Source organism: Calypte anna, chromosome 8 (genome assembly GCF_003957555.1).
Source record: "Calypte anna isolate BGI_N300 chromosome 8, bCalAnn1_v1.p, whole genome shotgun sequence".
In the NCBI taxonomy this organism is placed as follows: Eukaryota; Metazoa; Chordata; class Aves; order Apodiformes; family Trochilidae; genus Calypte; species Calypte anna.
Window position 1 is genome coordinate 13,497,677 of NC_044254.1, and position 13,838 is coordinate 13,511,514.

General features: G+C 41.8%; 1 protein-coding gene across 1 annotated transcript in view; it reads left to right on the top strand.

The window, feature by feature from the left end:
* The first annotated feature begins 5,898 nt into the window (after positions 1 to 5,898).
* Positions 5,899 to 13,838, top strand: part of ARHGAP29 (Rho GTPase activating protein 29) — a 50,931-nt gene continuing 42,991 nt past the window's right edge. The window contains exons 1-2 of the mRNA XM_030455507.1: positions 5,899 to 6,001; positions 8,849 to 9,194. Coding sequence (XP_030311367.1) covers positions 8,933 to 9,194 — 262 coding nt within the window. The 5' untranslated portion in view covers positions 5,899 to 6,001; positions 8,849 to 8,932. The remainder of the gene's footprint in view (positions 6,002 to 8,848; positions 9,195 to 13,838) is intronic.

The following is a 13,838-nucleotide window of genomic DNA, read 5'->3' on the forward strand; positions in this document are numbered from 1 at the left end:
ATTGCTGCTTCAGGACCTTACTTGCTCTCCCAATCTGAAATACACTGTTCTTGCTGGCAAAGAGAGGGCTTACACTCCATTTCTCTCTAATAGTTACAAAACTACAAAGGATTAGGGAGGGGTTTTATTTGCTACACTTGAACTGACTTACTATTGTGTTCCTAAATATGCAAATGAGGGGTAGGAAAAGTTTTTAGTCACACATTTGATTTTTTTTTCATCTGATTTATCAAACACTTAGGCTACTAAAGAACTGTCAAGAACATATAAAGGAATTTCTGCTTTGCAGCTGAGAGCAGCAATGGTCAGCACTTTCAGGATTTTGGTGTGCTCCAGAGCAGCAATAAAGAAACCCAGCGACAGCAGGAGCCCTCCCGGCACCCCACAGGCCTGGCAACCTGAGGACCTTCAGCAACTGGATCACTCTGTCCCTACATCTTCTAACCTACTTCCAAGCCTTAATTCGAAACACAAAGCCGAGAGAATCTATATCACAACCCCCTCCTGCAAAGAAAGCCTGCCCCGGCAGCTCTGCCCCCGCCTCTCTCAGCTGGCGGGCTGGGGGGAAGGCGCCCTGCTACCCTCCGCACATCAAACCCACAGCTCGGCTGGCAGCCTTTGGCAAGGTACCACCTACAAGCAGTTACCAACTAAACCCCCTATTCCTTGCAGAAACAGCCTGTTTCTCTGCTTACCCCTAATTGTTGGGCTTTCTCTCGCTTAAATCCAGCTGGTACCGGTACAGCAGGTGGGGCTAACTGAGCCAGGGTGGTTAGCTTCAAGCTTCCTGGCTCCCAAAGCAGCAGGTCTCTGTGCCATAATTACTCTTGGTTAATAGTGCATTTGGCAAGTTGCGAAGGTTCTGGGTGTTGTTTCCTTCATACAGTCTTTCCTCTCATTCCTCACCACCCACTGTCCTCCTTGGCAGCTGCCAGTTGAAGTTTTTTAAGAAACTACTTGTTAAAAGTTAGGAATCCGGGTGCTATCCATGTCAGTGGTGATCCTTTTCCCTGGAGAAAATCCAGAGGTCCTTTTCCCATTAGCAGCTCGGGTTGTTCTTTGCCCAGTTGCATTTCTCACATCATGCTTCTAGCCTTGCATCATTTTTGAGGAGTTTATGATGGTATCCTGAGCAGGGCAGGATGTTACATAAAAAGTGAAAAGACCAGGAAAAAAGTATTAAATTAGATCAGTGAGTAGAGCTATAAAAGAAAAAGCCAACAAGTTTTAGGGCATCAGGTTTGAGAATAGCTCCTCTTCATTAGGTAAAATATAATCTAGATCATCTGAGAGAAAAAACAGTCAATAATTGTAAAATAGAGGATAGATTAGTGGAGGAGAGGCCTATTAGCAGGGGGAGAGGTAATTAAGTGATTACCTTCCATAGAAAAGAGAGAGGCTTCATTCATCATGTCAAAAGGTGAGATCATCTTGGGGGTGAATTGTAATGAGCCATTAAACAAAAAATATGGGCTTTAATACCTGTTAAAGCTGTGAATTTCTTTCCCTTTCTCGTATTTTTCAGTGTTTTGTGGTCTGCTTTGGCTATCAGGACTGAGGAGAGTTGGCTGATCCCTCGGTGAGAAGCATAACTACAGAAGATGGGGTGTTTATCACTTGGCTCTGCAGGTTCATTCCAGTGCATAGTGGCTGCCGCAGTTTCACCCACGTAGCTCCCCTAAGGGCATTTAGTGTGCTGGCTGAAATGTAGGATGTTCTAGGAAGTAAGTATGCATCTGGGTATATTGATGGGTGCTCAGGTAGGTGGGTGGCATTTATTACAGCCAAAAAAGTAGTTCTCAAGAGAGAAAATGAATTCTTTTATAAACAGCTCAATTGGGCTCAGGAAACAATTTTCTGAGTTTTCTCAGACTTTATACAAATAATTTTCAGGTTTGCATTCTAGATGTTCTTCACTGACTGTTCATTAACACTTAAAATATATTAGAGGGCAAGGTTTTGTTTTATCAAAAATTTAATATTATTTCTTTTAACAGAATCAGAGGCTTGAACTGTGCTGTGATACGCGAATTATGTTGGCTTTTTATAGGAGCCATAAGATTCTGGGAAAGAAATGGTTTATGGAAATGCTTCTTGAGAGCAGAATTCTGCTTGCTGAAATGCAAGCAGAAGATAGGAACTACTAAGTGACCCCTCTAAGTAATTTGCTTTATTTTATTTGTAGTGACAATCAGTGCGCACTAGAATTGGTTTCCCTTCTTGGCTGTTGCTTTCCTTGCTGACAGGGCAGTTAACAATAGTAACAAATATTCAGCCCTCTATTGAAGTGTTATTGCTCACAGTCAGGTATATACTCATACTTTCATCTAGTTTGGATTATTTGCCACTTCTACAGATATGTAGAATACAGACAATTTGAAACTTTTCTTAACAAAGGTAACTTTTCCAGTTCTAGTTACATCAATGCTGCTATCTAGAAATGTTTCTTCTTGTAACACTGGTTGGAAGCTGCAGTGCCAAGCAGCTTCCATTAGGCAGGCTTTTCCTTGGATTCCAAAGGGCCTTTTTTTGTGAGTAAAGTACTGTTTTCCACTGAGAAGGGAGAAGCAGGCACTTAATGCTTGCTCCATAGATTGGTTTTCACATAAAAGGGATGTGCTTTTTTATTTCACTGAGTACAAATGCTCTGTAAGGGAAAAAATAATGTTAAAATAATCACACAAGTGGCTTTGAAAGAGTTAGAGATTTTGGTGGCTGATACCAGGAAAATTCAGCATTTTAAACGCAAGCAAGTGTGATATTGGTGCCCCTTCTTGGAGAATACATTGTTGAGACACTGTACTAGTTTATTGCCCCTCTCTTTGCTGTTTGCCTAATAGCGAATTGTTCACTGAACAAACTCTTCACTCCAAGCAACTATGGCAGTTGGATGAAGTGCAGAAAAAAAGATGACTTTAAACATTTCCCCTGCTCAACTTCTGATGCTTCCCTGAAGCCTGCGTTAGTAATGCTGTAGGTTATCCTTGGCTTAAAAGGGGCATTAGCTCTGTAAAGCAGCAAAGGATTACCAAAATACAGCAGCAGTCAGACCCTTAATCCTCCTTCCAGTTTATCAACTACAGCAAAAGTTGCAAGCTGTGTTGCAGACCTAGTCTTTTATACAAGCCGTATTTTCTTGTAGGTAAACCTGTTTCCATTTCTCTTTCATGTAGTGTTCTCCAAGGCAATTGAGGAGGTAATCAACACTCGGGGCCATGGTTACAGCTGTTTTGTGGTAGTCTTGATTCATGGGGAATGCAAAGGATTCTGTATTCAATTTAGCAGCCAAACTGAAAATGGGGATGAAAAGAGCTTTGAACTGCCAAAATGAAAAAGGGCAATAGTTTATGTTTTTGCTTTGAGAAAAACACAAATTTTTACATAACATTCACATAATGTGGCAGATGTGAGCTGAAATCCTATTTTCAAATAATGTTTGAAGCACAGCGTCCCACAATGTAGAATATAAATATTTTAAATGAAAAGTGGCAGAAACACAGTATTTCAGAAGCATAAAAATATGCAATCCCAGTATTTCTAATTTTTGTCACTTTCAGTTTAATTTCTGGAACTGATTTTAAAAAAGAGTCAACTGTAGTTACCTGCATCTCTTCCTAAGAAAGGTTTGGCAGACCAAACAGTATACATTGCTTTGTATTCTGTCTATTGATAAGTATGGGTGGAATTTCTTGTTTATCTTTTTATTGCTATTGAACACTTATCTAATGGTTTCAATTACTTTTCCCAGAATAAATCTTTAATACTTTTTCTAATTATGTGACTGTTAATTGTACTATCTAACTCATATTCCCCACCATAGTTCCTTGTTTTCACATTAAATTAGTTTACAATTTTTTGCTCTGGCCTGATTTTTGACATCTGCTGGATCAATCACCTGAGTGATCAAAATCTTTGTGAAGCTAAAGGCATTGTTTTCTTTGTTAGCTTTTCTCCATATTTAGAAGATTTGAAGAATTTATAGTCATTTACTGGATTCCTAAATTTACATCATATTTTATCTAGGACTTTTTTAAGGTAAAGGAAAATTACTAAATAGTGCTCAGTATTGATGCTAGAGATAAGTAACATCACAATTTGTTTTAGTTCAGTTGCTTAGTTTCAGGCTTTATAAATTTGAATAGGAATGTAATAAGATTCTTCTGATGGAAGAAATTATGGAATATATAAAGAGAAAGAATGGACCAAGGAGAAGGTTGGTGCTCTGTTACAGTCCCGAATGAGTAGTGTGCTGGAGGAGCTGGGGAAGGAGACTGGAGCAAGAATGTGGAATTTCAACATGCAACCCTGAAACTGTTAGGATTGAGGGACTGAGCTAAGAATTAGATGCTGAGGGCTTTGATCTGTTATTGAAAGTATATCTAATTACAGAGTCTGGGCATTTGATCTAATGTTGCTGAATTTAAATAGCCTTTTATTGGTGAAAAATCAACTGTGGGTTTGTAGTCTCTGCCTCTAAAAGATGGAAAACTACTGCCATCAGTCACAGTAAACTGATATAAGAAAAATCTGTACAGACATATAGAGGTCCTGATGCTGCTGGTAACCATTTGAATTTCTGTATGATGTAGAGAGACATTGTCAACCAGGTGCCTTGAGTTGCCAAAGAGTGGGTGTGAGTCCACCTGTGCCTGATTAGGACAGGCCCCTATTGGGCATGAGCAAGACCAGGGGGCCAATAAAGGTGGGACACACACCTACAGAAGGACCTCAGCTCACTCTGGTGCGAGGCATGGAGAGGTCAGCAGCTCGTCGAGCCTCTGGAGCAAGAAAGGCTCTTCCCGCTACACTTCTACCCTGGAAGCGCTGTGTGGTGGCTGGAGTCCTGGAAGAGAGCAGCAGCTCGTCGAGCTTCAGGAGCAAGAATGGCTCCTCCCGCTACAGTATGATACTGCAGATTCCTGCTTTTCCAACTTCTTTTTCTACTTAACCTGAAAAAATGCCTGTATATGTGTGCATGCAACTAAATTCAGAAGCTAAATTATGCCAGAATGTGGGCTGAGTAGCTGAATTCACTCCCATGCTGGAAGTACAGTATGATGTTGTTACATTTTTATTTTGTTACTGCTTTTATTTTCTCTTAAGTACCCAGCAGAGGCTCATCCAGAAATAGCAGAAAGGAGAGTGTGTGTGTGCAGGCTCATCCTACCCGCTCACAACAATACTGGAAGCTGTACAATGAATGAGGAATGCTGGATTCAGGAGTAATCGCGTGGGAGGTGGAGTATGAGAAAGATCTTCTCCCCTTTGTCACGGTGTTGTGGTTTCTCTCTGGGCGAATCGGTTGAAAGTAAATCCTGTTTGCGAAACACCACGGAGCCTGAATTTGGACTTTTCCTCACTTCTGAGGCTTCTTTTGCGTGCAGCAGTCACTCGAGTGCAGCACGCCCGCTCGCTCTTCTTTGGCCGGGCTTGGCAGGCACACGGACCGAACTCCCCGCAGCTCCCGCTGCCCTCGGGAGGAGGTCCGGGCTGTGCCCTGCCCTGAAGCGGCGGCAGAGCGGGCGCTGGTCAGCGGGGCGGCAGCCGCGCCGGGTGCAGCGAGGACGATGTGACGAGAGCGGGAGGGCGAATCCTCCCTTCCCGTGTACCACCGGCCATTGTTCAGCTTATCGCCCCGATCTGGCCCCTCCGCTCCCCAGTGCCGCTCCGCTTCGCCCCGCCCCGCCCTGACTCCGCTCGTCGGGGCCGGGCTGCTCTGCGCCTCGCTCCGCGCCCGCCCCAGGGTAGGGGAGGTGGAGGTGGGCGGGGGGCGGCTCCCCGGGCACCGCCTCTGGGCGGGACACGCGCAGAGCCTCCCCCCCAGGCGCGAGAGCGGCCAACGGCGGGCGCGAGGGGGCGGTGCCGGCAGCGGCGGCGCCTCTGGGGGTGGCGGCAGCAGCGCGAGGCACGGTGTGGAGAGTTCGCTCCATGGGCAGCGGGCCGGGAGTGCGCTGGGCCCGCGGCCGCCCGGCTGCTGCCTGCGCTCGGCCGCCGCTCTCCGGTAAGGGCCGCCGCCGTGGGAGGTGGGACGCGGAGTTGGGGGGCGCGGGGCGCGTCGCCTGTCGATGCCGGGAGGAGCCGCGCGTGAGCGCGAGGCGGGGTAGCGGCGAAACGAGTGTCCGGGGGAGCGGGTGCAGCTGGAGCCCGGCGCCCCGCTTCCACACCCGCCGGGTCCGCGGTGCGGATCCTGCGTCTCTGAGCCCACTTACCCGCTCAGCGGTTCCCAGGAGCGGTACCAAGCGGGGTCCTAGGGCTCACCTCCGCCGTGCCCCGCACCTCACGCGGTCTCCCGGCGACGCCCCCGCGGCCTCTGTCCGCTACCTGCTGCACCGCCGCCCCTCTTCCCCCCCCCCCCCCCCATCTGGGCGTCTGTGAGGGCCATCCGTGGTTGCGGAGGACGTGCGGTCTGGCGGCTTCGGGCCGCCAGGAATGTGCGGCGGGCACAGGGCGGAGCGCCGACCCCCGCCCGGGGCACGGGCCTGCCCTCGGCCGGGGGCCGGCAGCAGCCGAGCTACGTGGCCCCTTCGGAGCTCCTTTCCTTTTTTGTTTAATTTTAAAAATTTTTTTTATTTTTTATTTTTTAGATTTATTTGTTTTTCTCCTCCCTACGGGGAAATTGTGCTGTGAGAGCAAATTTCTGAAATATCTTGCAGTTTTGGTTTTGGGTTTTTTTTTCCCTTTTTCCGTCGGTACTGGCAATGGCTCTCTCTTAACCAGAGAAGTCTGGCGGCGTTCGTGTATAGAAAATCTGGTGGACGCTTTTCGTTTTCAAAGGCAGAGATTCCTGCAGAAATATGAAACACTTTTCGATAATGCAAGGCATGTGTTCTGTGAGGAAAACCTTTCCGCATCTGCCTCGTGCAGGGGGAGCAGATGTAAGGCCTGATCTTTCCGAGGAAAAGGCAACTGTTGTACTGAACTTTCCGGTTTTGGTTCTGCTTCTACTTTACAACTGAAGTTTCTCAAAGGTTTTCCCTCTCAGTAAAATTTTGTCATGGCTTTCATGATTTTCAAAGTGGCAGCATTGTGCTACTAGTTGCTCTTGAGAATAAAAATTTTGAAAAGCATATCTCTACACTAACACAGCTTTGAAAGCATGAACTTGCTTTGGGAACAGGTCTAACACATGCTACTTGTTGACTGAAGCTGGCCAGACTTAAAAGACTCATGTCTTTTAAATAACATGAAAATCTCTGTCTCGATATAAATAGATATCACACTTCTTAAAAGGAGAGAAGGTTATGTGGCTTTTTTTTTCTGGAATTGCAAAGTGGAATTGCAAAGCAGCTTTGTAGCTGTGAGAATTATATATGGGAACAGAAGAAACTTGCTTAAACATTATGTCTAATGTTTAATTTAAACCTCACTTCAGTCTACTTCAAGTGTTTGAAATTGCTTAATTATCTGCATTATTTTTATAGCCCCATGTGTACTCTTATAGGTACTGAATTTAAAATGTAAACAAAAATTAGAGCAGTTAATTTGTGTTAAATCCAGAACCTTTCCCCCTCCCCCCCCCTCCCCAGTGCATACTGTGCGCAGGCCTGCCAGCTTTGACCACATTTCCTCTGATATTTTTAAATTGCAAAGAGAAATCAGGATAAATAATGAGAAAATATTGAAGTGCATTAGAATAATGCCTGTTGAAATACATAATTGGAGTTTTCAAAGCATTAAAGGTAGCTAGCTACTTCTTCATTTGCTCCAACCAAATGCAAACATATGTGTGATAACTCTTTTCGACCTGAGTTTTTAGATCACAGTAACTTTTTAGCTAAAAGTATTTGAATTTGAGATTTTGCTGCAGGTATGTCAGCAACTCATGTTAATTTTCTACCTGTCATGTTACAATTTGTTGGGCTTTTTTTCCCATAGTGTTTACCATGTAGTGTAAACATTAAAAATTTCTACTGGTGTGGAAAGAATAATAGCAGACATTGTGAAAGCTACTGGAACCATACCTGATTCTGCCACCTGGAGTTTGCTGATTTGAAATGAATCGCTTGGCCTGCTGCTGGAAAACGTGCAGTAGTGTTCAATTTTTCCTGAGCAAAATGAATGCAGGTAGTTACTTTGTTGTATCAGTATAATCTCCCCAAATTTCAGCATTTTTATGGTGGAACTTTTAAGGAAGCAGAGCATGCCCTTCAAGATAACTGCACTGAGAATTGCATACAAACTTTGATGCTAAGATGTTTTAAAATCTTTTCTCTGTTCCATATCATTCCTTTGATTGCCTTTCATATTAAAAGATACCAGGCTGAAAAGCCCACATATGCTCTTTCAAGATGTTTTCCTATCTGAGACAAGATGTAATATGCCACAGTTTCTTGCTCAGTGCAAGCTACACAAAGAAAATTCATCCTGTCAGGTCCAGGCTGCCTATTATCTTAAGAAACAGGATACTGAATACAGCTTGGTGGTTGATGCAAGCAGGGATGTTGCACATGGTCTATGTTGTATCAAATGTTTTTTACAATTTCATTCAGTTGTAACACTTTACAGGAAAGAATAGGTATTGGGGTAAATGCAAAGAACTTGATTCTTAAGGTTTTCAGTTTTAAATATTTGGGGAAGAAACTTCTGGTGAAGTAAGCATGCCTCGTAATTAGTTTTTGCAATAATTTCTGCATATCACTGATTTTTGTGCAACAATGCATATCTGCTGTACAAATTAAAATAACTGAAAGCAGTCAAAAAGCTTTACAATAATGCAGTTAAGCACTGTCATGTAAAGCAGCATTATCTTGAAGTTTTAGATCTTGTCAGTACAGATATATTACTTCACATATATTTCTGCACTAATTGCCATTTTTCTTTCTTCCCACCTCCCCCCATGATTTCTAAGGGTTTCATCTTTTCCCTGCCAAATGGACAGTAAGCAACGCTGAGTGTTAACTGCAAGAGCTCCACAAGCACAGCGGCTGCTGGGATGTTGCGGCAGAACGGTGGAACTAACAAGCGTGGTTTGGGATTAGCCCGACTCTCTACCTCCAACTTCTTCACCATCTCTAATTCAGGAAATTGGGCAATGGGGCGCAGCACCAAGAGCAGCTCTCTGAGCAGCATTAGCTCCAACTCTGAGTGCTATGATAATCCTGCTGTGGATCCAGAATACATCATGCAACTGGTGAATGACGTCAGAAAATTTGCAGATGTGCTACTCTATTTGAAGGAAGCCATTCTTTCAGAAGGTGTGTAGTTCTTTTTTTGTAATTCTTAGATTTTTTTCTTAAACTCTCACAAGTCTTAAGTTTTTAGCTTGTCTTTACTGTGGCTGTTCTCCCTTGGCCTTACCTTCTCCCTTTATCCTGCCTTCGTCCCCACTCTACACCCCTGGCATGGCATGATGGTTACAGGAAATAGTGGTTTCTAGTTTGGGTTTTCTATTTCCTCATCAGAGCACTACAATCTGTTTCATAATCATTAGGAAAGAAAAGAGGCTTTTAACAGACTGTCTAGGCTGATGCTAAAAGTTAGCAAGACCAGTAGCTGATTAGTTTTTAACCACCTGAATGTTGTTTGTAATTCAGTAATTTCTGTTAATATTTTGGCGATGTTTCAGGTTTCTAGGCTGGTTTGTTTTTTTAAAGTCATATATGTTAGCAGTTTGATTTCCAAGGTTGAATCTGAGTCTTTGCGCTTTCTTTCTCTGCAAAATTAAGTATGTACCATCTTCTGCCAGCAGGTGGAAACTGCAGATTTTCTTGCTCAGGGGAAATGGACATTCTGGTGTGTTCATATTCCTTTAAGAAAATGGTATTAGACAATTTTTGGCCATCAGCAGAGAAGCTTTTATCTAACTTTTACATAAGTGGTATTGTGTTGATAGATGAAATTACATCCAGAGCAGTTAAAGATGTCCTGGGTGGTGAGCATTTGCAGTCACCTTTGTGTTTCAAGTGAGTGCACACAGCTGAAATATCTCTGCCAAAGGGTATGGAAAAATCTTAATAGAGCAATAACTTGAGACTAGTGATCACTTCATGTCAACAGTGTTTTTTCTGAGCACACAGGATGAGCAGAATTATTTGTGAGATTGGTGTCTGCTGCCTACTGACACTGAAATGAGCATCCTATAGGAAAGGACTATCAAAATACTGTGGTGTTCCAGTTTCCACCCAGCAGTTGTTAATTTAAGTTCTGTTTAAAATTTTGGACTCGGAAGATCCAAAAAGTAAATACAGAGGACAGGAGTTGTCTTCCTGTTTTATGCTACGTTGTGGAATTAATTTGTGAAAAGTGTTGTCTGTTTAAAGGATTGTTTCATCTGTGAGCTCTTGTATTTTCCTGGCAAGTGTTCCTAGAGTCTGCTGCAGGGCTTTCAGCCTCTTAACTACTGTTCCCCCAGGTAGTTTCTACCTCAACTTTTAGTCATGTATTGCCTCTTTGGCAGAGCTGTCAAAAACCTCCTTTCTAATGCACAGTAACTTCACTCGACCAAGTGTCCCTGTTCATCAGGGCCAGCTGTTCCGCTGCTGGGTCTGTACCAGTAGGTAACGCTGATTCCAGTGGGTGCATGCCTTGAATTTTGTACCAACTGACAGTTGTATTCCTGATTCCTGGCTTGTGTTACCTGAACTGACTTAGAAGAGCCTAGCAGCTACTCTCTCATGATTTACCTAGCATTCTCCTAGTTTCTTGGGTGAAAAATGTAAGCTGTTTGGATTTTAACATGTATTCATGTCTGAGCTAGATTGTAAGTGACTTTTGATTATAGACTTGTACGGTGGTTTGTATGGTACCAATGCCAGTTACTACATAACATGAAGAATAAGTTGAGATCTCTGTAAGAAGTGAGTGTTAAATAACTGAAATGTTCTGTAGATTTCAAGGCTATTTCTCTTTTCTTATGCTAATACAATTTATTACAGAAGTCTCATCATATTGATGAATAAATTTTGGGTATTAGTTTTCAACAAAGGAAAACTCAGCACTGTAACTTACTTTGATTATTTTCACACTGTCACGTAATAATATGTGTTGTGTAAAGTGAAATTTTTAAATTTTTTGAATTTCCAAGTATGAAAGTTGCTTCTTAAGGATGCTTCACATAAAAACTTCCACTCTGCCCCCAAAAATGCTATCTTAAACCCATAAACAAAAAACTCTCTGAATGTAACTGTAGAGCTGAAAAATTTGTCAGTTGTTTGGACATGAGAGAGCTGCAGTTGCCTCTTGTGTTGAGTGAAATACCATGTGTCCCATACACTTCAGTTCATACTGTCTACTTTAAAATTCCCCTTTGAATCCAAGCATTGTACTCACTGGATGTAATGGTCTGTTATTAGTGATCCAGTTGGAGAGACTTGAAGATACTTTTCCAATGTCATTAGAGGACTGGGCAACTTTTGAACTTAGGTCAAAGAATCAAGTACTGTTTCACAATCATTTCTTTACCAAATTCTACTTGATGACAAAGTATGCATTAATACCAGTCTCTGATCATTACTTGCAATCTGTGCTTCTCTTAGGATTCCACATTTGAGCTTTCACTTTTATTGATGACATTGTGTTGTGTATTGATGACATTGTGTTGTGTATTGATGACATTGTGTTGCTGGCAAGTTTTCTGTGTTTGGACTTCAATTAGTAACTTTTCAGCTGTTGTTTGAGAGTATGAGAACATAGTTGGTATCTTTAACTTGTACCCCTCTTTGAAAGGGAAGGACATACAGTGAAGTACAATCCAAAGGCTGGAGCTTTGTGATCTTTACAGGTAGTGGCACACAAGAAGAGAAGTAACTTTCCACAATGGAGAGTGGTTTAGGAACTTAGAAGTTGTTTGCTTCCCATGGAGACCTTCTGAGGGCTTAACAACCTGACCACAGTATTGAAAATACCTAAGAATTTGAAGTGCACAAGGTATACATAAATTTAATCTTGTACCTTGAAGAAAGTTGGCTTGACCCAGAGCATGGCTTTAATGTGTCTGCAAGTAAACACTTGAATTTTGAGGCTGAGTGATTCTACATGCGTAGTATGTTCTTTTGGAAAATAGGAGATAGAAGGTGACTGCTACATACTGTTCAGTATTTTCAAAATCTAAGGATGCCTGTACTTCTATAAAGTATAGAAAGCACATAAGCCACTCCTGGGACAAAATGTACAGGTCCTGCCTCATACAAACTCCTATTACAAGACTTTTCAGTTCAAAATTAGTGTTGCTTATTGCATAGACATGCAAAGTGTATAATCTGTTTAAGAATAGGTATCTGTGTATGAAACTGGCGACACTACAGTTTGTGCTGGTATTGCGTATGATAAATTCCACTGTTGCCTTAAGCAAGTGATGCCACTGTGTGGTCTTTGCTCAAATGAGATTCATTTACTTGGGTTTAAAAAGACCATACAAGAGATTTAGGACACAGTCTGAGTTCCTAATTAGAAGATATTTTATGAAGTACACTGTGTTTCACTTTTAAGCACTAAATAGTAGCTTTTACTTATATCAAATCAGAGATGGGGGAAACATTCCTGTTCCCCAAGTCTGAAGATGGTTAGTTGCTAGTTTTGTGACATAAGCTATTTATTTTTTTTAAAGGAATGTAATGTAAGCTTTATATTGTACGGTCTGCCCTTAGGACTGTGGGAAATAATGTTTCATTGTGAATAGCTGCAAGGGTAAAATTTGCCTATGGTTTAGAAGTGCAGGAGTAATTATGCTTGATACTTCAATATATAATAATCTCAACTGTATTTCAGAAAATATTTGTGAATTATTGCTTGCTTTATCATAGACTTTGAAGTAATCTTCAAAGTATGATATTATGTGCTTCATGTGGGTAATTCTGCATCCTTTCCATGAGCAAAAATGTTTTTTCTCAAGTTCATCCTGTCTTGAACTAATATAAATTGTAGCTTATTCTAAAATGCAAATATACTATTTTTTCCAGGTGCTTTAGAAAGCAGTAACAAGATAAAGCTCTTGCCTTTCATCACAGATTTCTCTTTGAGGATGAGATTTTGCTGTCTGGTTTTTTAGAGTTTGAAAGATTTGTGTTTTTTTTTTTAACTGAAGCAGAGGTGAAAAGACTGGTGAAGCTGGATGGCCTGGTCAGGAATGTCTGCATCCTCTTTATAGGAGCTCCAGCACTTTCAAAAGGATCAGAAATGCTACCTAACTTGAAACCTCAGGTCCTTATTCTTGAAGGACAAGATACTCAGTCTAGTGGCACAATTTTAAAGGTGTGTGAAGTTAAATAGTTTCCTCAAAATAGGGAACTTGTAATCTAGTGATTTCAAACACTTGTCTTAACATCATGAAGGTTGGTATTTATTGCATGCTACCTTAAAAGCCAGAAGCTGTCTACTTAATATAGTGCCTGAGGGTCAAAGATGAGTGATTGTTCTTTACCTTCCCAGGATTGATAATGTGTGTGTTTTTCAGTACAGTCCATATTTCTCGAATGATGAAGGCAGTGTACTACTTTTGGTATTAGATTTTTTTCTAGTTAATTTTTTTATAGTGTAAAACATTAATGTCCTTTGAAAGTGAGTTTGTCCTGTTTTGCTAGGGAAATCTGAAGTTCATTAGCTAATGCAGTAAAGACTACATATTGAAATTATGATAATATGTAATGGTAGGTGTGATTTTACTGTTTAGTCTTTATTCCAATATTGATGTTTTTCAGTGAAATGTGTTGTCTTTGATACACCTTAAACTGGGTGTATTTACCTACCTAATGACCCATCATGGTATGAATGCTTGGTAGCTGGGCAAACTGCTCTGAACAGGGATCTGGTCAAGTGTTTACCTTTCTTTGCAGCAGTCTCTGGAAGGGAAGTTTGGAGTTGATCTTTTTGTTTTGAGGGAAGTGGACTGATTTCTTAAAATT